The 26,903-nt window shown below is 42.6% G+C and overlaps 1 protein-coding gene across 4 annotated transcripts in view; it reads left to right on the top strand.

Annotated features, from left to right (window-relative positions):
• The first annotated feature begins 15,695 nt into the window (after positions 1 to 15,695).
• The window catches only part of dbn1 (drebrin 1), a 176,234-nt gene continuing 165,026 nt past the window's right edge, over positions 15,696 to 26,903 (top strand). For 2 of the 4 annotated variants that reach the window (XM_033634148.2, XM_033634140.2), the window contains exon 1: positions 15,696 to 15,885. In XM_033634148.2, coding sequence (XP_033490039.1) covers positions 15,803 to 15,885 — 83 coding nt within the window. In that variant the 5' untranslated portion in view covers positions 15,696 to 15,802. The remainder of the gene's footprint in view (positions 15,886 to 26,903) is intronic. The other 2 variants (XM_033634164.2, XM_033634156.2) reach the window with 1 other exon arrangement.

The following is a 26,903-nucleotide window of genomic DNA, read 5'->3' as shown; positions in this document are numbered from 1 at the left end:
AGCTCTGGAGCTCATTTAGAGGAGAAGATTTATACTTTAAGAGTCAGACTCGTCCAGTAGAGATGCTTTAGTCTTCATAGAAAACACACAGACACAAAGTTTCCACTGTCACTCCAGTCTGACAGGAAGTCGCCTGCTTCATTAGTAATAGTATTCAAGGTTGTCTTCAACAAACGTAATCAGTAGGAGGAAATAGTCATGGTAACCGCAGGCCATCGTACACACACACACACACACTAACCAACAAAACAAACACAGCGTCTGCAGGAAACAACGAGGACCTGCAGGGTGAGGAGAATTAATTAATACTAACCCACTTAACAAGAGGGGGAGGGGCTTGTGAATGTGTGTGTGTGTGTGTTGGGGGTGGTGGTGTTAGGGCAAAGCTAGAGAGTCATCATATGAGACTGCATCCTGCAGACAGAAAGAGGGAGGGACTGTGTCTGACATGACATTTCGAGGGCAAAATGTCTGAAAGTGTCTCACCTCCTCTTCACGTCAACAGCTTTTTGCCTGGCCTGAAGAGCGGCCGTTCTAAACAGCATTAAACACGTATGTCCCGAGACGTGATCAGATGTGTGGCCCAGTTTGATTAGAGGCAAAGTTGATGGAAAGACTCAAGTGGATGTCACTCTGGTTGGTGCGTATTGAAGCAAAGATGTGTAAATGCATGTTGAATGTTTCCTTATGAAACCTTATTATGCCAAAGCATTTAGTTGGTACATTTACTCAAGCACTGTACTCATTTACAGTTTTGAAGTACTTGTATTTTGCTTGACTATTTTCTGCTATTTCCACTCCAGAGGGAAATATTTACTCCATTACATTTATCTGGCAGCTTTAGCCTAGTTCAGTGGTAGGCAACCTGCGGCTCCGGAGCTGCATGCAGATCCTCTCCAGTGGCTCCCTGTGGCTTTGACATAAAATTTTCTGGAAACAAATAACAGTTATTTTTAACATTCATATTTTCATTTGTCATTTTATAGGCCTGAAGTGATTATTGCATACTACAATTGTAAAAATGTGTGGAAACGTTTCATCAGCTAATATGTGTGTCATACGTCTACGACCTGGCGCCTTTTCCCCTAAATTTTGCAGAGCTTCAGCAGTGGTGTCTAGCCTGGAGTCCGTCTAGCACAGCTAGCTGTGGAATCCAAATCCAAAAAGGGAAAGTCTTGAAGGAAAACAGAGGTATTAATAATGTGTGGACAGATTCATTTGCTTTCACCACCAACGCTGAAAGGTTAGAATACAAAATGAATTTAAAAAAGAAAAGGCAAAGTAGCCACCTTGTAGTTAATCACACTGATGAATGCTCATTTAATATTGATGGGCTAATTTAGACTTAACAGTCCATAACCTTTATTTAATTACGTTTGTGGCTCCAAACAGATTTTCTTTTTCTTTTTCTGGCCAATATCGGCTCTCTTAAAAGACAACTTAGGTATTTTTCCACCTGGGCCCTATTTCCCCATGTGTATGTGTGCGTATGATTCATAGGTACAACTTGTTTTAAAACTGGTTCAGTATTGAGGGAGGCGGATGCAGCTGGCAGCCGCGAGGTAGATATGGGGGCAAATGCGTCCCGTATAAGTTTGCGCGTTAAAAGTGCTTTTTTTCGCCACTGACCGGTTCAGATCGCCAGTGTTATCTCTGTAAATAGCATACTAAGTGTTTCGAACATTGTTTATATAACATTACCTCCACTGTGTCTGTAGCTCTCTCTTCTCGTGGGACAGCCGTTTTCTTGAGGAAGAGGTGTTTCGGGATTGGATGTCTTCTCTTCTTCGGCTGGCAGTAGTCATCTTGGGAGAAGTGAGCACTGCAGACCCGATGGTCTGCAAGGCGCAGTGTCTGGACAGGAGTGTTAGCATCCATTTGTAGCACAACTAGCCACAACTTCAGAATCTCGCCGTCCGACAAAGGCAGCCTATGAAAGCTGTACGGGGTGTTGCGCGACATCCTGTTCTTGCAATTCAGATAAGCACAAACACGAACCATTGTTTTCAATCGATGCAGTAAAACTCTCAGCTGTACTCCGGGACAACCAGCTGCACTCTGAGCGGTGCTCAGCATGACTCCTCTGTTTTCTTCCGGCAACAAGCAAAGCTCTCGCGAGATGACGTCACAGCCCAGAGCAAGTGAAGGGTCAGGGAAACGCTTAGTATGCTATTTACAGAGATAGCACTGGTGATCTGAACCAGTCAGTGGCGAAAAAAAGCACTTTTAATGCGCAAACTTATACGGGACACATTTGCCCCCGTTACCGTTTTAGCTCGTTTCGCGGCTCGCGGCTGCATCCGCCTCCCTCAATACTGAACCAATTTTAAAACGAGTTGTACCTATGAATCATACGCACACATACACATGGGGAAATAGAGCCCAGGTGGAAAAATACCGAAGTTATCCTTTAATAGTAAAGGTTGCCGACCTGTCGCCTAGTTACTGGTTACTTTGCAGATTCAGATTATTAATACAAAACAAACAAACTAATAAATTATAATGTATTTTAAGCTACCCAGCATTATATAAAGTAATTAAAAATAGGTCCACCTGTGACAGCTGCAATAAAAATGATAAACACATTATTACATCAATAATAATTATATGTACATGATTCCTGGGCCATTCTGCATACCGTGTACTTTTACTTTTGGTAACTTAAGTATATTTTAAAGGTAACATTTTTGTACATACAGAAGTATTTCTCTGCTGGAAAGACGGTCTTTTCATAAAACTGGCTGTGTGTGCTGGTGCTTCAGAACAAAAGAAAACAGTTAAAAAAGGCTATGGCATTCGCCTTTGCTCAAGAGGGAGAAAAACTACAACTACCAGAATGCACTGCACTACAGCTTGGCTGGTTTGACATAGGAAACAATATGGCTGCTGACTAGTGACAAATGACCTGGAATTACAGTTAAAAGGTAAGCTGAAATATGCTTCTGAGGACATTTAGGTGAAAAATAGGCAATGTAATAAAATAGTCTTGGTTTATATTTGAACACCACTGCTAACGTTAGCTTAACTAGAGCCCTTTGGACAACAGCTAACAATGATGTACGATCACCAAAGTACAAAACTAGAACAAAATAGGCTAATGAACTCCCAGCAAACAAGGTGACATGATGAACAACGCAGCTAGGAGCTAACGTTAGGCTAACTTTAGCTAACGTTAGCTAGAGATGTTAAAGATAACTTTATATTTCTTTCCAGCAAAGTGACAATATGTTGCCTCAAACACAATGTTGACTTACCTTAGAACAGATGTAGACATCATTGTTAATCTTATTCACGTTGAGTTGATGTTGTGGTCTAACGTTACCACACAACTTTATCCAAAGGAGACACTTTTCTCAGTTGAGATGTGGTTTAAAGCGTAAAAAATACACCTGGTCGCCCAGCCTCTCAGGATACCTTGTGTCAGAGTTGCATGTACCCCATGCACACCGTTTGACCATTTTTAAACTTCAAATCTCAGAAAAAGCTCATAAAACCGAACAAACTGACTTTCTGTAATGCATTTCAATGGACGTCCAGGCAGAGAATGTCCCAGTGTATGGGAATGGCTATTAGCACTGTGATTGGCTCATCGCGTTTGAGGGTGGGGCTTAGCCATAGGTCAATTGTTACTGTGCGTTCACACCAAACGTGATGGACGCGATGAACGCCACAAGTTTCCATTCAAAATCAATGTAAATGACGCGATGACACGCGATGTCGCTTCGGGCAACATGTTTCAGGCGATAAGAGCGACGCGATGAAGCGATGACGCGTCCATCGTCTCAAGTTGAAAAATTTGAACTTTTCAAGTGAAATCGCGTGATGCTGTGCCGCGACATCCAATCAGCGTTGATATCCAACCATTCATAAAGAAATTATAAGCAACTAACCGGAGACAGATGGACAGGCGCTCCGCAGCTGGGATGGAGCGCCTGTAGTTGGTGTCCAGGCGGGAGATCCTCGCACCGATACAGGCCAACAGGTCCTCAAACTGGGCCAGCGTCAGCCTGAAGTACCGGTGGAAACGACCTTCATCCAGACGCAGCTCTTGCAGGAGGTGATGATATTCACCCAGCTGTGTGCGTTTCTGGATGATATTGTGAACCCAGACACGGCGGCGTTTGGGTCCACGATCCAAACCAGATGTCCACAACAGATAAAGAGCAGCTACGGTAGTTAACTCAGCCATGGTTGACGAGAAAATAGCGGGAGGTGATGAAAATTGCGGGAGGAGGGTTGCGTCATCGCGATTGAAGCGATGATCAAAAAGGTGACATTTGTGATCAAGTGACGCGATACTCGCGTTACAGGCGATGACATCGCATCCATTGCGTTTGGTGTGAACGCACGGTTACTGTCAACAGAGTAACGTTACTTCTACACTGTAAGGGGGCGATCACACAGATGAAACACTAGAAGCGCGACGCCAGTAAAACAATTGTTTTCCTATGATATGACGCGTCTGACTGGCGTTCAAGCGTCTTTTCAAACGGGCGTTTTTCCAGTGTCTTTTTAGACGCGCGTTTTTGTAGACACTTCTTTTTAGACATGCGTTTCTAGACGCGCGTAGATGCTGAAAAGTTAAAATATTTTAAACTTTTTTGAGCATCAGACGTCAGTAGCTAGCGTGCATTGAATAAGCGCTTCCAGCGTTTCAAGCGTCTTTGAAGCGTCCTCGTCTCTAGCGTCTCATTTCTGTGTGATCACCCCCTAAAAGTAAAAGATCTGAATAGGCAACTTCTTCCACCACTGGTGGCTGGGGATTGGATCATTTCCATCAAATGTTCTTTGTCCTTGTTCACTTAATCAACAAAATGATAAATTCTAAGGCAAGATAAGATAAGATAAGATAAGATAAGGAACTTTTAATGTCTCCGAAGGGAACTATATTGTGGATATGCTACATAGTAAAACATCTCAACAATAACTCTCAATACAAAGCTTCATGTAACAATTTGCACATACACATACACACCTTCTGACAATGGCGACCTATTGCACAACCCCATGGCTAATGTCTTAAATTATGTAAGGTATGAACATTGTTGCTTTGAAACAATTATTGCTTTAGTCTTACAAAGTGACCCAAACACACTCTGTGTCAGTCCTCTGCTTGGTGAAATGTTGGCAATTATTTATGACTCCATAATGTACTTTCAGTGTGAGAACAATATATTTATTTATTTAGAAAGAAGAAAAACATAACTGACATGGAACATGTGTAAAACCTGCAGTGGTGAAAGAAGTCGTCAGATCTTTTACTCAAGTAAAATTACAAATATCATACTGTAAAAATACTCAAGTTAAAAGTCCTGCATTAAAAATGTTACTCAGGTAAAGGTATGTTAAGTATAATCGGGGAAATGTACTTAAAATACTAAAAGTACAGCTTATGTAAAATAACACCAGTACAGTGTTATGCTCTGATTATGTGTTTATCCATCAGAAGAACTTCTACATCTTAAAGAATCATTTGTACAGATAAAAAGAGGCGGTAGTGACCTCACATGTAAGAAATAAATAAAACTTAACATGGATGAAAGAGGCAGGGTGGACACACTCAGATAAATTATGCAAACTGAATGAGTCTCCGCAGCTTCACCTTGTGCAACATGGCTGTTTGTGCCAATTAAAGCGCCCACCAGCGCCACCGCCCCTCTTCTCTATTATCCTCCGGCCTCAGTGTTTGAGCTCTGAGAGCAGAGGGGAAGGTATGTGGGCTCAGTGCCAGCCAAGCCTGGGAGAAAAAACACCGAGGCTGCCCATGTGGGGTTCAACCCTCTGAGGCAAGGCAGGTTACCAGGGCAACCAACCACCGCCACCACCAGACGGGGGGAAAACCTCCTTTAAATGTTAACTTTTCCAGGAAACCAGAAGAAAAGAAGCTCATTTTCAGTCCATCGTTCATGAGGAGTTTCTTTTTCCTTTTTTTCAAAAGCTACAAAAGAGCTTTGAGAGGACTTGTGTCCTTGTGTACGAATATGAACCAAATCACGTTTTTATAAATGTTTAGCGGTACAAGTCCTGTATTCAAAAGTTTACTTAAGTAACAGCACAAAAATATTAGCATCAAAATATACTTAAAGTACCATACGTAAAAGCACTCATTATGCAGATATTATATTAATGGATTATATTTATTGATACATTAATGTAATTATCAAATTAAGGTTGCAGCTGGTAAGTGTGGAGCTTTTTACTTTCATATACTGCTGGGTAGCTTGTGAGTTTCACTGAAGGATCAATAGTCTTATCAAAATCTATAATAATACATCATGATATGTTGATTATATTTTGTATCATTAATCTGAATCTGCAAAGCAAATAAAGGTATCTGATAAATACTGGAGTAAAAAGTATATTTGCCTTTGATTTTTGGAAGTATGAAGTAACAGAAAATGGAAATTCCCACAAAAGTACAACTACCTCAAAATTGTACAGTACTTGAGTAATAGTACTTAGTTACTTTCCCATCCATCATCCCAAAAACGTAGATGCGGATGCTTCCAGTTACCCCTCAGCTCAGCCTTGGTTTTGCTACCTTTGGACCGTTATACCGTGATATCACCCAGTAGTTTGTGGAGTGCTGATTTAAAGCCTCAAGTTTAGTATTTTGGCCATCACCCTCTCGGTTTTTTAGAGCCATATTTGGGCGAGAGGCTGGCGCTGTGGAGAAGCGAGGGATGAATCTGGTTGAGAAGCCAAGGACACTATCGGCAGACAGCCTGACACTTAAAATGGACAGCCCTTGATTGTGCATAACTTCACGCGATAATAAACTGTTAACTGGTGAGTCATGTAAAAACTCAACCCCTGTACAACTGTTATGAATGTTAAAATTAGCTATAGAGACAAAAACCTTTTTTCGTATCACGCTGTAAACATGTTTATTTCTGCTGTAAAGTTGGGCATTTTAACATGGGGGTCTATGGGGATTGACTCACCTCTCGAGCCACCCTCAAGTGGCCGTTCAAAGAACTGCAGTTTTGGCACTTCCTTGTTGGCTTCATTTTTCAGCCCTGGGGTTGCTGCACAGCCGATGGACACTGGTGGCGTGTAGCTGTAAACTGTTCTTCTGCTAACTTCAAGCAAACTCTCTGCTAACTAGGTCGAGGTTTTCAAATGTAAACATCAAGAAAGATGGTGAAGAAGGAGCACCAGCTGAGCTAGCATCATGCTAGCCGCTTCAATTTCCAATGGGATATCAGGAACTGTTTTATCCTTTGATTCACCGAAACTTGGCTAAATCCTGGACAGCACCGTTCCACCAGGTGACTCTATTTCTGTATGCCGATCTGACAGAGCAGAGGACTCTGGTGAGAGAAGGAGAGGAGGCATGTGCTGTATGGTGAATAAGGACAGGTGTGACGGTGGGAATGTGAGCTACTGTCCCATTCCTGCTGTGGATCACTGCTATATGCAATTCAAAGGTGGCTGCAGAGCAGTGTCGTGTTTGGGAGAGGTGACTATACGGCCATCTTGTCCACAACCACATATGGTGGATTACCAGAACCATCCGGAAACATCAACAATCATAAAGCAGGAGCCAACAATGTAAGAAGACACAATAAAGGACCAAATTACAGTGCACAAGTTAAAGATGCTGATGGGATCACACTGGAGTTGTACATTATAAAGCCATGTGACAAATAAATAAATTATTATTTGATTGATATACAGCCTGAGAAGCTGAGTCCTAAAATGGCCACTGTACATATAACCATACAGAGGATAATATCTAAATCCATCCTCAGGACAAACTTAACATTGTTTGCCACACTAATGGAAAAGATGGTAAAAACCACAAATGTCTCTCAGTTGTTTCCAACTGTGTGATGTATTGTACAGATTTCTGTCACGTACACACAAATCTTCTCACTGGCACGCATGATATCTGTGAATATTGGTGCTCATTAGTGCTGATGTCTCCTGCACAGCCACCATCTGTGAAAACACTTGCTGGGAAAACTCTGCGCTTGCTTGGACATCATGAAGATCTGTAGCTGCTCCAGGAACTTGAATCCTAATTGTCAGCCTGTCTGTCCTGCAGGAACAACAAACTGCAGCCAGGGCCTACATGCTGTACGGCTCAGATTGAGAAACACACCACCAGCAGCGCCACCACCAGCAGCACCACCTCAGCTCTCCAAGAGGCTGCAGGGAAACCAACGCAACAGGAGGCACACTGGCACATTTCTGCTCCCAGAGGCAGCCAGAGAGAGTCTGCTTGCTGGAGAGAGATTTACTTGTGTCAGAGAGACAGAAGTTTTAGTTGTGCATCCTGCTCAGTCATGGTGTAAAGAAACAATGTGCATTTAATCAATGCACCGGACACCTTGCTCAGGTCAGGGTATAATTTCTTGGTCCACACGTGGATCCAGAAAAAAAAACCTTCATTTTTAAGGCATACAGCTGGACTACAGGGTGATTTCCTCTGCCTCTCTGTCCATCCCTTCCCACTACATTCCCACTTCCCCCAGCTCTACCATGCATCTCCTATAGGAACTCTCCAGGTATTGCCATTCTTCATTCCTCCACCAGATGCCCTCAGACTTTCCCACCAGTCCCAGTCAGCTGACACTGACATCCACCTGCTCACCTGTTCCTAATTCCCCATTTACTCCCCATAGTATTAATAACAGTTGTTTGACAAAATTAGCAATGTTGCTTTCAGAGCGCCTGAACATGAGCTGTTGTTTGTACCTGCCTGGCTGCACCTTTTTACTCTCCCATTCCTGGTCACCTGCGGATTCTCTGTTACTCCTGTGTGGACTCGCGACCCATGCCAGTAAGCTTGTGTATCTTAACTTTTTTGGTAAATCACTGAACTGTATTTGGGTCGTTTCCCTTGCTGTCTCCTACTCGCCACCTTGAAAGTATCAATCAGTGCTGTGAGACGGAATCTCAGGGAGTTCTGTCTATAGTCTATGATTTTGCACCTCATGATTTACGCCCATACTGTGCCCTGTGTACAGAATATAGTGAGGGTTGGGGTGGTGGTTGTGCTTGTAGCACGTGTGACTTTCATGCAGGAGATCTGACGTTGCATGTTAACCCTTTTCATTAACCATAAATATGATCTTTCCTTTATTTTGCCCAGTCAGCAGTCCAAACATTAATCTATTGAAGGTATACATATATATGGTTTATATACATATACATGGTTTCCTAAATCCCTTTCAGTCATCACTTATGACCCACTCGTAGTGTGTGGCAGTGTATTTTTCTGCAGAGACTCTGCCTGTATTTTCTTATCTTCATCTTATTTTGTGGTGCATGGGATGATTGAGTGCAGTGCACAAGTGAGGTTGGGAGTTTCTAAAAAGGTAGCCACCAGGTGCCAGACTGTAAGCAGCAGGCATCCAACAAAAAATGACAAAAAATCACAGAAACAGTGCCCCCCCCCCCCCACACACACACACACATAGTGAGGCTTTGGCTTTCACTGTCATGTTTGCTGCGATACTATATAGTTTACAAACATTAACAGACTTTCCTGCATCAACACGATATCCTACGTACTCATAGTATGCTGATGCTTGGGCAGATGCCCCTGGCATAATGAAGGTGGGGGCAGCCTTTTGCATTGCAAGGGGTTGGGGGTAAGACGCATGAGTCGACTCATGTGCCTAACACCGGATTGACAGTCAGGTTTAGGCAACAAAACCACTTGGTTAAGGTTAGAAAAGATATTGTGGTGGACAAATGACTGATGTAACAAAATCACTAAACGTTGACTTTTAGTTTCACATGGGACACGGACACTGTTCTCTTGGGTCAAAGTCCTGTGCTTGTTGGATCCCTCCACCCACCTTCATTCCCACAGGTTGGAGGATGGGTTTACATTGGCATTGGGGAAAGCTCGGCCTGTGTTATACACATGCTAAAGGGTGCCCTTGGCTACATTATAGTGATGCTGTAGACTGCCCACAGCCATATTTTGACGCTCTTAAGGCCAATTTCCACCAGATGCGTGTTGGTTGCGTCTCCGCTCCGGCACGGCAGCGGAGCCGATAGGATTCCATTCTAGTCAATGTGTGTGTTTCCACCGGCTGCGGCTGTGCTGCGTTCCGGCTCCGTCTTAGCTCCGGCACTCCGGAGCCCTCCGCAACAGATACGCAGGACTTCTATTTTTGCCGGACGCCGGAGCAGAACGCAGCAATTCAGCACAGAGCAGATCGTGCAGGGCAGGAAGTCGTGCACAGAGACACGATAAAACATCCGGTTAATTTTAAAAATAAAGTACACAGTGTTCACGGCGGATCATATTTCCCTGCACTACACCTTAAAAACTACATAATGGGCAGAGGCAGGCCTGAAGTCAACAGGTCAGAGGTTTTCAGACGTCATTTCACCCCATGAACACCATGGACGAGGAGATATTAATCATGGCAGTGCACCGAGATGTCTTCCGGCGGAGCTGCACTGCACCGCACAGCAAACGCAGCCGGTGGGTGTTGACGGACAGGGGAGCACGCAGCGGATAACCAGCGCTGCCGTTACGCAACGGACACGCATCCAGTGGAAATCCGGCGTTAGAGTGAGACCAGGCTGCCTGCATAGTACCTTTAACAATACAGTATTAGAATTAAAAATAAAAGCACAAAATCCCCACATTTATTAAGCTGGAACCATGAAATATTTTTACATGAAACATGGCAAACAATTATAGTAATAATAGTTGCCAATTATGTTTCTGTCAATCAACTAATTGATTAACTGACCAACTGTTTCAGCTCCAGTTATATAAACTGTTGGGTAGTTTAATTATTGTTAGTTAGTTAGTTAGTATATGTTATCAATTAAATTTATAACAAAATACTTTGTTGTAAAGTCTTAACATGTTTTTTATGCAAACTCTTAGACTCTAAAGTAACTAAAGCTGTCAGATAAATGTAGGGGAGTAGAGTTAGAAAAATATTCAAGTTAAGTACAAGTACTTCAAATTTTTACTTAAAGGGATAGTGCACCCAAAAATGAAAATTCAGCCATTATCTACTCACCCATATGCCGAGGGAGGCTCAGGTGAAGTTTTAGAGTCCTCACAACACTTGCGGAGATCCGAGGGGAGAGGAGGTAGCAACACAACTCCACCTAATGGAGGCTGACGGCGCCCCAGATTAAAACGTCCAAGAACACATGATTGAAACCACAAAATATCTCCATACTGCTCGTCCATAGTGATCCAAGTGTCCTGAAGCCCCGACATAAAAAGTTGTTTGGAAAAACGTCATTTAAACTCAGTTTTTAGCCTCATTGCAGCCTGTAGCTCTGACTGCCTCTCTGTGCACCGCGCTCACGTGTGTGCACTTGCGTGAGACCATGAGACATGGGCACCGCGTTCATGTGTGTTCACGTGCACACACGTGAGCTTGGTGTACGCAGAGGCAGTCAGAGCTACAGGCTACAATGAAGCTAAAAACAGAGTTCAAATAACATTTTTCCAAACAACTTTTTATGTCAGGGCTTCAGGACACTTGGATCACTACGGACGAGCAGTATGGAGATATTTTGTGGTTTCAATTATGTGTTTTTGGACGTTTGAATCTGGGGCGCCGTCAGCCTCCATTAGGTGGAGTTGTGTTGCTACCTTCTCTCCCCTTGGATCTCCGCAAGTGATGTGAGGACTCTAAAACTTCACCTGAGCCTCCCTCGGCATATGGGTGAGTAGATAATGGCTGAATTTTCATTTTTGGGTGCACTATCCCTTTAAGTACAGTACTTGATTAAATGTACCTAGTTACATTATGTAACTGCTGGTAATAAATTGCATCAGTTGCAATGATCTAAGCTTTTAAGGGGTCACGTCTCAGTCTTGTCTTAATGATCAGCCGTGATACACAGTCATGAATTGTTTTTGCAGGACCAAAATCAATGTACAACGCTTGAAGAGAGGAAAGACAGCTTCAATCAACCACCAGCTGGTTTTCAATGACAAACACACACACACACACACACACACACACACACAAATCAAAGACATTAAAATCTCATTTGCATTATAGTTAGAAATATGGGAATAGATTCAGACATTTTGAGCCTGTACAGACCTGGTATTTACATGTGTTTTGGATGATCTGTTCACAAGTGGACAGCACTAAATTCAGGTGTGAATGACCATCAAGACACATGGTGATCCAGTCACTTAGACCCCTTGCTGACGAGGTCTGGGATGTGTATGACCACATGTCTTTTGTAATGTAAAAACAAATGCATCCTCATGGTTCCCCAGCAAGGACTACATCATCAGTGCAGGACAGTGTTGGTGACAGTGCGCTAATGCTCTATAATTTACCCATCTAATGTCGAGTTGCATGACCATCAATCATTTTGTGGAAGGAGACGTGTTGAGTTCTGCTGACAGTGATGTTTCCAGCTGTACTGACACAACCACTAATGTGACTAGCAAGCATGCTAAGTGGATGTAATGACTGTGTGTGGGGCAGTAACATAACCTGAACACAAGTGGTCAGCTGGAGATGCACAATAGGCACAGGTGTGAACAGTGATGTGTCTCGGCTGTCCTCCTGTGTCCAGATCACCAAAATGCACATTAATACCAGGTCTGAACTGGGTCTTTGATTGCAGAGCTGAGATCTTCAGGATAAGTGTACACAACTCTTAAATAACTCTGGGCTGAAAGACGCCTTTTTATTGCTTGATGAGTTTATTTTGTTTGGCTTCATTCTTGATTTTTAACTCTTTTTTTCAGTGCTGTATTCTTAATTGAATCCCTTTTGTTTGTGAGGTAAACTGTCTTCACTGAAACCAAGGCGAGACAGGTGCCAAGCTGAAGATTCCTGTCTGAGACAAACAACAGAACTGGGTGTTTTTAGCAAGACATCAGATTGTTTCCAACCGCGACTGTGGCACCAACACAGGTGGTTTTTTTTAGCGAGACATTGGGTCATTTCCAGCTGTGGTTGTGGCAACGAAACTGGGTATTTTAGGCCAAAACATGATATTTTTTCCAAATCATAACCAAGTGTTTATTGTGCCTAAACATAACCACATGTCAACCACAGTGTTGTTGTAATGTAGAGAATCATAAAGTTTCAATATAGCTATATATGAAACCTATATGTAACATAACCATGGTTTGCAGAAATGTAGCATGTCAAAATTAATTCTAGTGGAAAAAAGAACTGATGTTTTATCTCCAATTACTCCAATACAAAGAAATACAGATTTTCTCCCAGGGATGACAGATAATGGGTTTGCTCTGTGGGAAAGTGCCGGTATCACAACTTTGAAAGACTTATTTGAAGGGGACAGAATGATGTCATTTGACCAATTAAGATTGAAATACAAACTATCACACACACATTTTTTTTAGATTCCTTCAAGTCAGGAGCTTTATACAGAATCCAATTCGGCATAAATTTACTCTGGAAATGTCACCAACTGAACAACTACTGTACAAAATACATAGCAGTAAGGCTATAGTAAGACGATGCTATGAGGCCTTTTATAAGTCCATTAAGGCTAGCATTACAATTATGCAAACATGGGCTCAGGACCTTGGGGTGATAATAGATGAAGCTATGGAGGCGGACATATGAGAGCATGCTAACAACATATCCATATGTAATAGAGCAAAGGAATCACAATTTAAATTACTGCATCGCCTTCAGATATCACCTGAACTCAGACATAAGATGGACCCAAAGACATCAGCTCTGTGTATGAAGTGTAATAAGGAAGTTGGTAGCTTTATACATACTGTGTGGACCTGTGTGCATATCCAGGATTTCTGGGTAGAAGTGGCTTTGAAATTAGATTTGGTTTTTAATAAGGAGTTGGACTTGGACCCAGTATATTTGTTGTTGGGATTACCACACCCATGAATAAAAGGATTTCATTGTCAGAAACTGTGGAATGTTTTAACATATGCTGCACGTAAAACTATATTGCTGAAATGGATTTCAAATAAGCCACCTACAGTTTTAGATTGGCATAAGGTAATATTTGACCTATTACCCATGGAATATCTGACATACTGGTCCAGAGGGAAAATTGGTTTATTTTACCATGTATGGACCCCATTTCTCGATTATGTAGGACCTAGAATATCTAACATATTTTGGAAGGTGCTTCCCAGACCAGGGAATAACAGTTGAATGTTAAAGGAGAGGTGTTGCTGTCTGTTTTACTATTTTTATTTGTTAGTTTATTTTCTGTATCATTTCTTAATTATTGTAATGTATACTTACTTCTCCATTTTATATTATTATTAATTCTTGTCGTTACTATTGCCATATGATATTCTACCATGCTTGTGACTGACTGACTGCTGTGCTGAAGGGGGGGATAAATGTAAAAAAAAAAAAAAAAAGTGTTTGTATATGTGAATAAGATGTAACACATAATTAATAATAAAGATATTCTTTAAAAAAAAAATTAATTCTAGTGATGGGGTTGCCCTGGAAACCATACATGTTTGTACATTTCTGGAGATAATGAGTTGAAAATATAGTTTCAGTTAGTAAAACCTTTTTTTAAATTTTGATGGTAGCAGGACAGCAGTGTGTATGACTGTCCTTCAAAAATATGATTTTATATATAGGCCTATTAGATTTCATATATATATATATATATATATATATATATATATATATATATATATATATATAAAAATTATATTATCATACATATTTAATTTCCAATTACAATGCCTAGACGTTAATGAAACACAAATTACATGAGCTATAAAAGTGCACCATCATTAAATCTTCCACAGTAATGTTGATGGAAATAAAGGAGATATTCACTTAGCGGCCACTTTATTAGGTACGCCTGTAAAATCAAATGCAATCCAGCTTCGCCATAAATTCTGCCTTTAAGATATTAATGTTATGAGTGACTCTGTCAGAGAGGTATTTAACTATATGTTTATTAAGTGGGGTTTATTTTGCAGTGATGTTAAGGTGGACTGAACTGAAAGAGGTGTTTCTAATGTTTCGACCACCCCAGTTACAAACACATGGGGGAAATGAATATTAGAAAGACATTTTTGTTTCAATGCAAGTCAATAATCATTTATCATCTTTTATTATATTATCTATTATACTTGTGCTCCATATCGTGGAACTGTGTGCTTGTATATCGGCAGATTTTTCTGTGCTGTCATGTTGAGCTGACCTGCTGTGCACTAAACAAAATACTAACTGGAAGTGTGCTAACTGTGCAGTAGAGCTGCAGTGATTAGACGTAGAATTTGCAGCTATTTTTGATAATGTTTTAATTATTTATGTCATTGTTTCATGCACAAAATGCCAACCACTTCTAGCTCCATCCTCTCAGATGTGAGGATTTCTTGTTTTTCTCTGTGATGTTATTTTAAATTGGGGTTTTGATCATTTGTACAGACAAAAACCAACCGTTTGAAGACTTCATGGATTTAGGAAAGGGCATTTTTTTTCACTATCTATAGAGCAAACAATTAATTGATAATGAAAATGATCATAAGGGGAAGCTCTTTAATGAACACTGTCTCTTTTATTTCATTTCATTTTATTTTATTTATTTGATATAAAACATTTTTGTGTTGTATTTTTAGTTTGTGTCTACACCCTCAGAGTGTTTGTACAGTTATAGGGGAAGTTGACTCCTTTGCACTAGGACCCATCAGACTGTTGAGCCGGTAATATTCCGGCACTAGGACCCCTCGGACACTGTGATGGTCTCTTTGTCTCCACCAGTCAGAGCCTCCTCCTCCTCCTCCTCCTCTCTGTCCTCTCTGTAGTCTCATTCCGTGTCTCTCTCCATCAGCAGCAGTCTGGATGCTTGCAGGGACAGAAACATGGCTGTGAATCTCGGCAAGAACAGACTGGCCCTGCTGACCGCCTACCAGGACGTCATTGACGAGACCTCGGACACCGACTGGTGAGTCCTGCGGCCGGCCATCCCTCCTCTCCTCTCCCCCTCTCTCTCCGTCTCTCCATCGCTTCTTTCTCCTGGTTTCGCTGCTCTCTTGGCGTCCCTCCGGGTTTAGCTGTCCGGGTTGGTGCACGCTGAGGATGCGCAGGGCAGGTCACAGGGGCGCACCGTGCAGCATCATCATCATCATCATCATCATCACTCACCCGTAGTGGTGAAGACTAGAGCCATACAGGCCGGGCAGATTCACCACTGCTCCACACACACTGTCAAGACAGTTTATCTCCAGCTGAAATTCTCAGCGTAAGTAAGCGCATTAAGCAGCTCCGAGCCGGCTGAAGCTGTAAAGCAGTGAAAGTGAGAGTTTTGTTTTTTGGGTATTAAATGAAATGAGCAGCAGGTTTGTGAGTGTGAACTGACCTGCACTGCAGATTCAGGGCAACAGTGTGCGCTGCTGTGAAACACTGTGTGCGCACTGGACAAATAATTGTGCAAGCGGACCGCTTTGTTTCCTCTCAGTTTCTCCTCTCAGTCGGGACCAGGTTTACTTGCAGCCAGCTGGAAGCAATTTCAGGCTTTTATGCAACGCGATGCAGCGGTGTGTGTGTTTGTATGTGTGCGTGTGTGTGTGGCTGTGTGAGGCTTCAGCAGGGGTAAACGGGCCTGGTCCAGAGATACTGATGAGCCCCTGCATCCCCAAACGAGGGCGGAGAGAGGAGAGGGGCGAGGCCGAGCGGGTGGGAGGGGGAAGAGGGGAGGGGGGGGGGCTTCCATCATCACCCTTTGTGGCCTTTCCTCACTTGGAAGTAGTGCAAGAGGCGGCAATAAAACGCCTGCTGAAATATTGAATGTGAAAGTGGAATCACTGCGCCGAAACCACATAGTATCAGGATGTCATAGTTCCTCATGAAGCCAGGTTTTGAAACAGGCCAACAAGTATGATAAGTGTGGACTTGCACATGTGGGAATTTTATTACATTTCCAGCCAGAGTTGGATGATAACATTCCTGAGTCTCCAAATATGGAAAATCATTCATTTTTTAATGGAATTTTTTCGTCATTGTTGTTGATAAATGCTGTTTGTGCACACACTGGTGCAGAAACACAACCTACAGCGACTAGTATTTTATATTCATAGAAAAACAGAATAAGAAGTTAATATTTACATTTTCTTAAAAAATAAAGAACCACCAGGTTTTTATATTTTGTTTGGCTTGCAGACACAACACCGCCTGAATGCAGCCAACCAGAAAGTGCCAGATGTCGGACTTTCCCACCAGCATGTGAACCCAGAATAGGAATGTTATAAGTGAATTATAAAGTAATGCAAAAGGAAAAAAAGGAGTGCCATTAGCTCAGCTGTAGGAATTTTATAGGACTATTAACTGGGATCGGTGTTGCTGCCGGCATGTTTCTCCTTTTGCACTTGTAGGAGTCAATGAACCAGGTAAAAGCCATTTTAGAGGGTTTTATTTGACTTGGAGCAGCACTGTAGGTTTAAAGTTAAACTGTAACCTCTTGTCCTTGGTCATGATAAGCCAGCAGTCACTACTGTAGCTGTGTAAAGAAAGATTAAGTAATGCCAGAGTCAGCTGGGAAACACTTCTCCAGCATAAACCTGCAATAAGTGATTTTTTTTTTTGGCCACTTGTGGGCAGCAGAAGCAAGTAGTGAACATGCCATTGACATATTGCCTTCTTAGAGTCGAGATGTAATGAAAATACCTTTTTATCCCTCATAGATCACATTCCTGTGCTTTTATGCACCTTTTTAACAATACATGCCAAAAAATGACAAAACGTCAGTTCTTCTTATTCTGTGTATTCTGTAAAGCAAAATATGACGTGTGGTTATTTGAACTAGTACTAACCAGTTTCAAACAGTAATATCATGACATCCACCCATCAGTCAATCTGCCACTTTAGCTGCACAGAGCAGAGACTAGCTGATGGCTAGTGGTGGTGCTAGTTCTCGAGTCTCGCGCGAGTTGCCATGTAAACACAGCACTTCTGCAGGCTACCTGACCACGGTGAGAAATGATGCTATAAAAGTGGAGTAAATTACGTCTTTTCAAGTCAATTTTACATGCCACAGCTTCAGGGCACTTGGATTATGACGGACGAGCCGTTCTGACGTTTTTGAAATGCATTAGCGGAGTTTTATTATATTTTCAAAATGTGGGTTCGATGCACTTCAAGTGTAGCTGTTATTCTGGCTAGCTGTTATCCTCCGATACCCCGAACGAGTTTTGTGGATTAAAAAACTACACTGGACTTCTTGTCGGCATGAGGGTCAGTAAGTACTGTCTGTATTTTCATTCTAAAGTGGCCATTTCCTTTAAGAATTGTAAGGTGCTGCTCTCTAGTGGCTGTAGTATTTATTACAGGAGCAGAGGAGAAAGTGAGGTGATGTAGCATAAAAAGCGACAAAGTTTGTGTAATATTGTATTAAGATGGAAGAAGTCCTTATAGGGTGGGCGGGAGGGCTGGTTGATGGGTCAAACAAGCACAGGAATGTCACCCAGGAGACTGCTGATGGTGGCCAGAAGTCAAAGTTGACTTCTTTTAAAAACTGCGAAGCTTAGTATGCTCGTGTGGCATGCTAAGCTACTGACGTAAGTGATGTGTCGTATATGACGCATGTCATTGATATGTGTCACGTGACGTATATGATTAACATGATGTTTTTCCCAAAACTAACCAGGTCAAGCTGTTCTTACAATTTTTTTTTTTTTTTTATGTTTTCCTACGAAAAGCAGTGCACCCAAATTTGTACATATCCTAAAGGCTGCAATCATGTGACCAATGCGCTGATGGCAGTGAACAAGGAAGCAGTCCCGAGTGCTTGTAAGGAGGCAGGCTCAACCGGGACTTCCCTCTGGAGTTGCGTGTTTGGATCTGTGTGAAATTTGAGTCATTTTAAGGTACGTCCTCGCCATGTGTCTTTTCCTAAACCTAACCACAGTAACTTTGCGTCAGGTACGCAACTGTGTGTTAAGGACGTAACGTAATTCGTGGGGCACACATTCGTAGGATATCATATGAACCGTTCGCCTGGATAAGCGGAGGACGACGAGTGCGTTGTATGAGAATGAATTGATCAGGTAGTTTTGGAGTGGAATTGCAACTGTTTCATGATTCTTACGGGCGTATTTAAAACTGCGACCATTAGAATGGTGAAATATGTCATTTCGAAAGTCAGATGAAATCCACCTATTTTGTTGTTTAGGAATAAGAGAGCATTGTGAGGAAATGTTGCTCATTATCGTACCTGGCAAGTCGCAAAAACTTTGCTCAGCAAAATGTTCACCGACAATGTACTTCCAACGTTAGCCACCAAATAGGCACTCTTGCAACACAATATCTATTCGTAGTGACTTCGGCATTATTTTTGTTATCACTGTTTTAATCCTCATTCAGCTGAAATCACAATCTCTTCCTCGCCTTAACCAAAGTGCTTTTGTTGTCTTAACCTAAGACAGGAGTCGGGACACAACTCAGAACTCTGGTGTCAAGTTCCTGCACTTTATTTGGCCGCTATACTCCCCAACCACCTTGTTGCGAAGCCTGCGCAGTACATGGACGTAGTGTTTTGTTACCTGAAAAAAACTGTCTCTGAACATAATCCAGGCAGTGATCCCATCGCCACAACATTACGATCGGTAACATACAAACGTAATTTCTCAGCAACAGGGTTTTGCCGAGGGGAGCTAAAGATTCAGCTGCTAATTCTCTGTGGGTTCCCTTTCACTTTGTAACATTGCTTTAACATTGTCATCTCTCTCTTTAATTAAAATAGATGGATGCATTTGGTTGAAGTGGTATTGTGAATTTACACAATAGTGACCACTAATTTCCAAATCACTGGAAGTTGCGTAGTGTTTCAGCTCAGATTACAGATCCTGTTTTGAGTTGTTTGGAGCTGCACACTCTCTAGTCACCATCTTAACTATGAAATGTGAACCTGTGCCATCTGTTGCCGGTCATTAGTCCAAATGAGGTCAGATTGATTTGAGAACACACGCAGTGGTTCTGCTTTCAGTTTGTAGCTGTCGTGATTTCGGGGGGCGGGGAGGCGGCGGATTTTGGTTTTGGTTCCACATTTTGTGTCTGATTTGGACACAGATGTCATGTTCCTCTAGATACTAAATATTAATCCTGGCAGATGATTTGATAATGGAAACAGTTTTAAGTTGCAACTCAGCAAATAAGCAGTTAAAATGATACAGATTTTATTGCTAGATTAGAACACCAAATTTGGAGACTGGAAATAAAACAACAAACAGCAAATGCATTCCAGGGCTGCTGCACTGCATTTAGGGGCCACTATAACAAATATAGGCATACCTGGAGGCCTATCAGGTCCTGTTTGCTGGAATTTGACACCAGTGCCAACATAGTATATAATGTAGTGTTGGTAACGATACGAACACCCTTTTTTTGATACCTCATACTGAGAAAATATAAACATTTTTCTGTACAAAGCCATTTTTGTATTTAACAAAACAAGCCAAATGTCTAAAAGTAGCAAATCGAAGAATAAGTAAATGTTTACAGTTTAAGATTCTTGACACATTTTGGAATCAAAAAGTGCTGCGTTTAGATACCCAACTGCTCTAACACAGCTAAAGGCTTCTTTTTGGGTGGATTTTGTTGTTGTTTATTTACAGTTCTCATAACATACAAACATATCTAACGTTTGTCAGAGATAGAGTGATAAGGTCCTGCACTAATTTCTATCTTTTCCTGAGCTTGTTTGTGTTATAACAGTCTGACGCTGAGCTCTCCAGGGATGCAAAGACGTCATTGTGTTAACTGCGTGTTATGTTGTTGATCCACACAGGAAATTATGCTTTTTCCACTCATAAGTCTGACTGTCTTGGCTGCCTTTAAACTCTGGCACCATAGCCCAGTTTGTATCAGTCACCGTGGCCTGTTCATGTGAGTGACAGCTGCCAACAATCCAGCCAAAGGTTAATGTATTTCCTCTTTCAAATGTTTGCTTATTCTGTGGGATGATCTGCTGGAGCAGGGGGATGATGCAGAGGGCCTCAGGCCTGCCCCCGTTTTTCACACTTGATGAGATTTGAACAAAGACAGAGACTTCCAAACACGGCTGACCCCAAACAACATGGGACACCCACCCCCCTAAAAAAAACACCCTCCGCCCACCTCTGTCCTAATAATGATATACTCCTCTTTCTATCTCAGATCTTCTAAAGCTTAATGAGTGCAGGTCTGGTCCCATGTTTCTGATCTGTTCAGTGGTTCAGATGGGTCTGGTGTGGTGCACATTGACCAACAAACAATCAACAAATCAGAGCTTTTTAAGGTAGCATTAATAATTAGCTATCTGAATAGCTATCCAGCTACACCTCTGAAGAAAACTGCCCCCCCCCCCCCCCCCCCCCCCCCCCCACCAAGAAGCTGGAATGATAAGTTGATAAATCCATTAGTTAACAGACAGAAAATTAAGCTACATCATTAATTGATACAATACTTTCGCAAACTATTTGCAAGCAAAAATGCTAAGCAATGCTACCAGCTTCTCAAATGTCAGTAGCGGGTGGCTGTCTTTATCTTCTGTGATATTACGCTAAATATTCAACATGATCTCATCCCTTCTCGTCATATTTTGCCAATGGGCAGAAGCCCCAGACATTACTGAAATGAAACCCGGGCAGCCTTTTGCATTGTACATTGACGCAGAAGGGGTTGGTGGTAAGAAGCGGTCAGCAGTTGGGTTTGCTTATGGTTTGGAAAAGATCACAGATGTTGCTGAAAAGTACCCGGCTTTGAGTGGCACAAACGCAGCTGTAATGTTGCGTACCCACCAAACGCGAATTTGCAAATTCGCGTGTCGAGATTACATACAAAGTCAATGCAAAGACACGATTACAGAACAATAAACTGCTACTCACTGGAGACAGATGGACAGGCGCTCCGCAGCTGAAATGGAGCGCCTGTAGTTGGTGTCCTGCCGGGAGATCCTGGCACCAACCCTCGCCAACAGGTCCTCAAACTGGGCCCCAAACAGCCTGAAGTACCGCTGGAACCAACCGTCATCCAGGCGGAGCTCCTGTAGGAGACGGTGGAACTCGCCGAGCTCAGTGCGCCTCCGCAGGGCATCATGCACCCAGAACCGACGGCGGCGTTTGGCCCTCAGACGAATCTGGGACCTCCAGAGCAGGTACAGTGCAGCGATCGTGGTGATCTCAGCCATGGTCAATGAGAGAAAGAAATGGCGGAAGTAATGTTGTTGTTATCTAGTGAAAATGGGCGGGCTCGTACTCGCACATCTGACGCGATAATGCGAATTTTACATAAATGGCCCAGCGTCCAAACTCGAGCAAGTAGCGCGATGAATTTTCGCGTTTGGTGGGAACACACGGTAAGAAGAGGTTGTTGGTTAGGCTTAGGCAAGAACAACATGGTTATGGTTAGGAATAATTGCAGGTGTCGCTAAAGAAAACCTGACTTGAGTTGCATGAACTTCGCTGGAAAGGCAGAGGCACGTTGCTACAAAATGGCCGGCTTTGAGTGGCACAAATGCAGCTGGAAAGGCAGAGGTGTGTCGCCAAAAAAACCTCACCTGCACCACACTGCAACTGATCCTGTTAGCTGGTTTTGAACACCGGTCTCCTGGGTGCAAGTCCAGTGTTTGTTGGACCAATCCTTTTCCCTTCCCACTCGCACTGAGCGTCACTTTAACGTTCTTTAAACTAGGTTTGTCACTTTGAGCAATGTACGTAGCTTCCATTGGAGTTAATGGAAAGCCGGGTGTGTCTCAGGCGTCATTATGGTGACACGGGGCACTACCAACTACCAAGCATCATATTTTGACACCCTAGGAGTGAGATCAGGCTGAAATATTTTTGGGTTTAGGACATTTTGACTGACAGAACAAGTAAGTAATTTTTAAAATAAAAAAAAGCCAAATATGTCACAGTTGTAGCTTCTTAAATGTTTGGATTTTGCTGATTATTTGTCTTCGATCATAGTTTATCCGATATTTCAAGGGTTTGGACTATTGTTGTTCTCTTTGGTGCTATGGGACATTCAGACAGTTTATTGACCAAATGACTAATCGATCAATACAGAAATTGATCATAAAATGATTGTCTAAACTGAATGACAAACACACCCTCAGATCCAGATATAAACGTAATAATTCCATGTCAATTTAATGCCCTCTGAATTTCAGATTTCATTTCTTTTAGGCTTGTAATTAATTTTTTGTCTTTTTCATCGTTTCCATGTTCTTCAGCCTCTTCTTCATCTTCATTTCCTGCTACGTCCTCTCTATCTTGTAAAGTTCTGATTTGTGTCTCCTGCTCTCTTTGTGGCAGCAGTGGAATCAATTAGGAAGGTGTTTTTTTCATGAACCACAAAGCTGCAGAGGTTTATTCATTAATTACATGACACCCTCACGTAATGCGTGTCCCTGTGAACAGGCCTTATCTCTGCCTCGCTCACTCACGCAGCCACAGCCCCGCCATCCTGAAGCTTGTTACCCAAACCTTGAGCTCTGTCTGGCTCTCTCTATCGCCTGCAGACAACATGTACACGGCCGCTGTGAGTGGCTCGGCCCTCAGTACGCTATCAGCCACGAGTGGTTGAGAGCAGAAGCAGGAGGGATCCAGATGATGGATGAGTCGGTCGTGTCCTCTTGTATTCAGCCAGAGAGAAGGGTAACGTTCTGTCTGCGCTGATAACAGGGACTATGATCCAGACAAGGACTCTATTAGAATGAAGCTTGTTTTTATACATGATTTGATGAAGACTCTTGAAGACTTAAAAACACCACTTGAGGTGCAGCAGCATGGATCGACAGATAGCAGTGTTGGTTGGTCCATCACTCTGGTCCAGACTGAAATATCTCAACAATACTTGGATGGATTGCTGTGAAACTTTGTACAGATACTCATGATTCTTAGAGATTTGATCCTAATGACTCTGGTGATCCTCTGACCTTTGACGTAGCGGCATCATGAGGTTGAGCTTTTATGGCTTTGAGTGAAATGTCTCGACAACTATTGGATTGCCATGAAATTTAGTTCGTTCATTATCCCCTTTGACACTGCCAGATTTTCGGCGAATGTTGGGCCGTTTTGCCGGCAAGCTGCAAGCGTTTAGACACACAGAGCCGGATTGGCGAGTTGATCCGAGGTGCCCAATTTTCCGCTGCGTAGGGTAGACATATTGACGGAACCTTATTGGTTTAAAAAGAAGGAGACGGCCTTCCGCAACGGGAGGGGCTGTTGAAGACTTGTGGGAGGAGCTGTTAATGACGCCGCACGTGCGACCCACTGGCGGTGGATAAACAGGAAACAGCTGATAGCAGGAATTAGCGAGCAGCTAGTAGCAAGAGGGAAACACAAACCTGACACACACTGTAAAGATGAGCAACTGGGGAGACAAGGAATTGCGCGCCCTCCTTGTCCTCGCAAACGAAGAGGCCATTAACCGTCAGATGACGGGGACGGTGAAGAACAGGCCGACGTACAAGAGAATCGCAGAAGGACTGACCAGCCGCGGCTTCCCTCCCACGTCACTGTTTACGTCACACGCTGAGCTACACGTTTTGTTACTTGCTCACGCCCCCCATTGCCCCGAAAAAGGCACATTCTGTATAAACAAAAGTAGGTAGGCGGCATTTTGCTGCACTCCCCGATTTTGTTTTTATACTGCCAATGCTGAAAAAAGACTGATTGGGCTTTCCTGCAAATTTACACAGTTCCTATCTAAAAAGGGCTATTCATTTTCCCCTCAGGATTAATTGTTATAACTTTAAGTCTAGCGCTATCATCAACAACATTTAATTTGTCTTATACTTTGGTTTATGGCCAAAAAGACATTGTGTCTCACGGAGCCTGTAGCATGGCTGTAGACACTTTATTAATTACTATGGGGAATAATCAGCCGCTCATTTGCATTTCCTTTCAATTTTCTCTTCACTTTCTAACAGTGGAAACACTTTACAAAGTGCAAATCATACTCCACTGTCTGCATCTGCATAGCTGTGAGGGTCTGTGAGGACTGTGCATTTACAAGCAGGTCAAAATTTAGTTTTGAACCACACTGGCATTCTGTCTGATTTAGAGCATATCCGGTACTTAACGTCCCCATGAAATGAAAATGACATTTTCTCAGTTTTAATCCTGTGTCTCTGTGTTAATTGATCGTTTCTCTCTTGTTAAATGCCACATCTATTTTAGAAAATCAGTATCAGATTATTTTTACTGTTTCTGTAAAATGGTTTCAAATGGTGACTCATCCTGCACTGTGGGGCTTTTACAAAAGTTCATCCAATCAAATGAGGCTTTGGGTGAGTAGCTAGCCACACCAGACATATATAACCACACTTCACTGTTTGTGGGTGGTAGTTGCTACTAGCTAACAGAACAATGTGGAGAGAGATAGGAATGTGTGTTGGGATATCAGTGGACAAAACCTTTGTTTTCTTTTCCAAAATAATGTGGCAGAGGTCTAACTCATTCATCTCTACCTCATTCTCCTCCCAATCTAATGGTGAGGATGGTGTGTGTGGTGCCAGCGGTCCGCTCAGCAGCAGACTCATCTGTAGCTCTGAATTGCATCAAACTTTCAGCCTGCCACTTGTTAGTGGTCAAATCAAATGTGAAGGGTTTGATTTAATTCCCTCTTGCAATTACTCTGCTTGAATATTCAGTTTCACTGGAAAATACCTCACAGTACAGAAGCTAACGATGCTTTAATACTTTACCTTTCACGGGGATTTTGAGCTGTGCTCGTTGAAAGATGATCTGCTTTACTCTTTTTTGTCCTCACATCATGAGAGGAACAGTGTCCTGTAGCAGCAGGAAGCATTTGGACACCAACATTTGGTTGCAAAGACATTAAGCATTGGACGATGTGACAGTTTATGGCACAGTAATAATTGTGATTCATCATGTTATACCGATAAATATCCAAATATGATTAAAAGACTTAAAATGGCACTTAAACCTGAAGAGATAGGACACACATCTGTTTTAGTGAACATCATTTTTTGTGAAGAAACAATCCTGAAAAGCTTGTTCACTATTGAAATGGCATCATAAGGCCCGTTTCCACCACAGGAACTTCAGGGTAATTTTACGGGGCCGGGGCCGTTGGTGCGCGTCTCCACCGCAGGAACCACCCCCGAAGGGCAGAGTTCTGGAACTTTTACAGGGGCTAAACAAGTCCCTGCCTCGGAGTAGGTACTCAGAACGGCCCCGAGAAACTCCTGGGTGGGGCTTGGGGATTACTTGGTGCTGACTGGATATACTCAAGGAGGGATGTGACGTTTTGTAAATAACATGGTTATTGTAGATTAGCTGAGCTAACCGTTAGCTGTTAGCGGTGTCTGTAATAACTCAATAAACGGTCCGTGAAAAAAATATTCTTTCCAGTGGATATCTTAGTTACAACATGATTGAGCTAGCAAAGCAGTTTTGTGTTTTGGGAAATCACGATGTCTAGAAAGCATCAGCTGACAGGGACAGCTAACAGCAGCAGCAAAGCTAACATCAGGACGTCATCTGTTTAAAGCCTCCTGTTGTCGGATACGACATGAAACTACTCCAGTTAGCTCAATCATGTTGTAACTAAGACATCTGATGGAAAAAATTTTTTTTCGCGGACTGTGACCAGAGTTATTACAGACACCGCTAACGGCTAACGGCGTCCCTACACCCCTACGTCGCCCCAGTCAAAATGGTCGTGCAACGTTTACGTCACATAGGAGCCCGGTAACTTTAAAGGAACCTTCCTCCTACTCCGCTCTCTCAGTGGAGACACAGAGGTTGAGAGGGCCGAGCGAGAGGACGTTCCTGTAGTAGTTCCTGCCCCCCAAATAGTACCAGGAACTTCTTCAGTGGAAACGGGCCTATATCTTTAGAGACAAAATATGCTATGCTTGATTAAAGTCTTTGCATCTCTTTGGGTACTGGACACTAGGGCTGCAACGATTAGTCGACTAATCGATGACTAATCGACTATTAAAATAATCTGTGACTATTT

This window comes from Epinephelus lanceolatus, chromosome 11 (genome assembly GCF_041903045.1).
Source record: "Epinephelus lanceolatus isolate andai-2023 chromosome 11, ASM4190304v1, whole genome shotgun sequence".
Lineage (NCBI taxonomy): Eukaryota > Metazoa > Chordata > Actinopteri > Perciformes > Serranidae > Epinephelus > Epinephelus lanceolatus.
The sequence above is the reverse complement of the archived record's forward strand: the minus strand, read 5'-3'. Positions and strand labels throughout refer to the sequence as shown.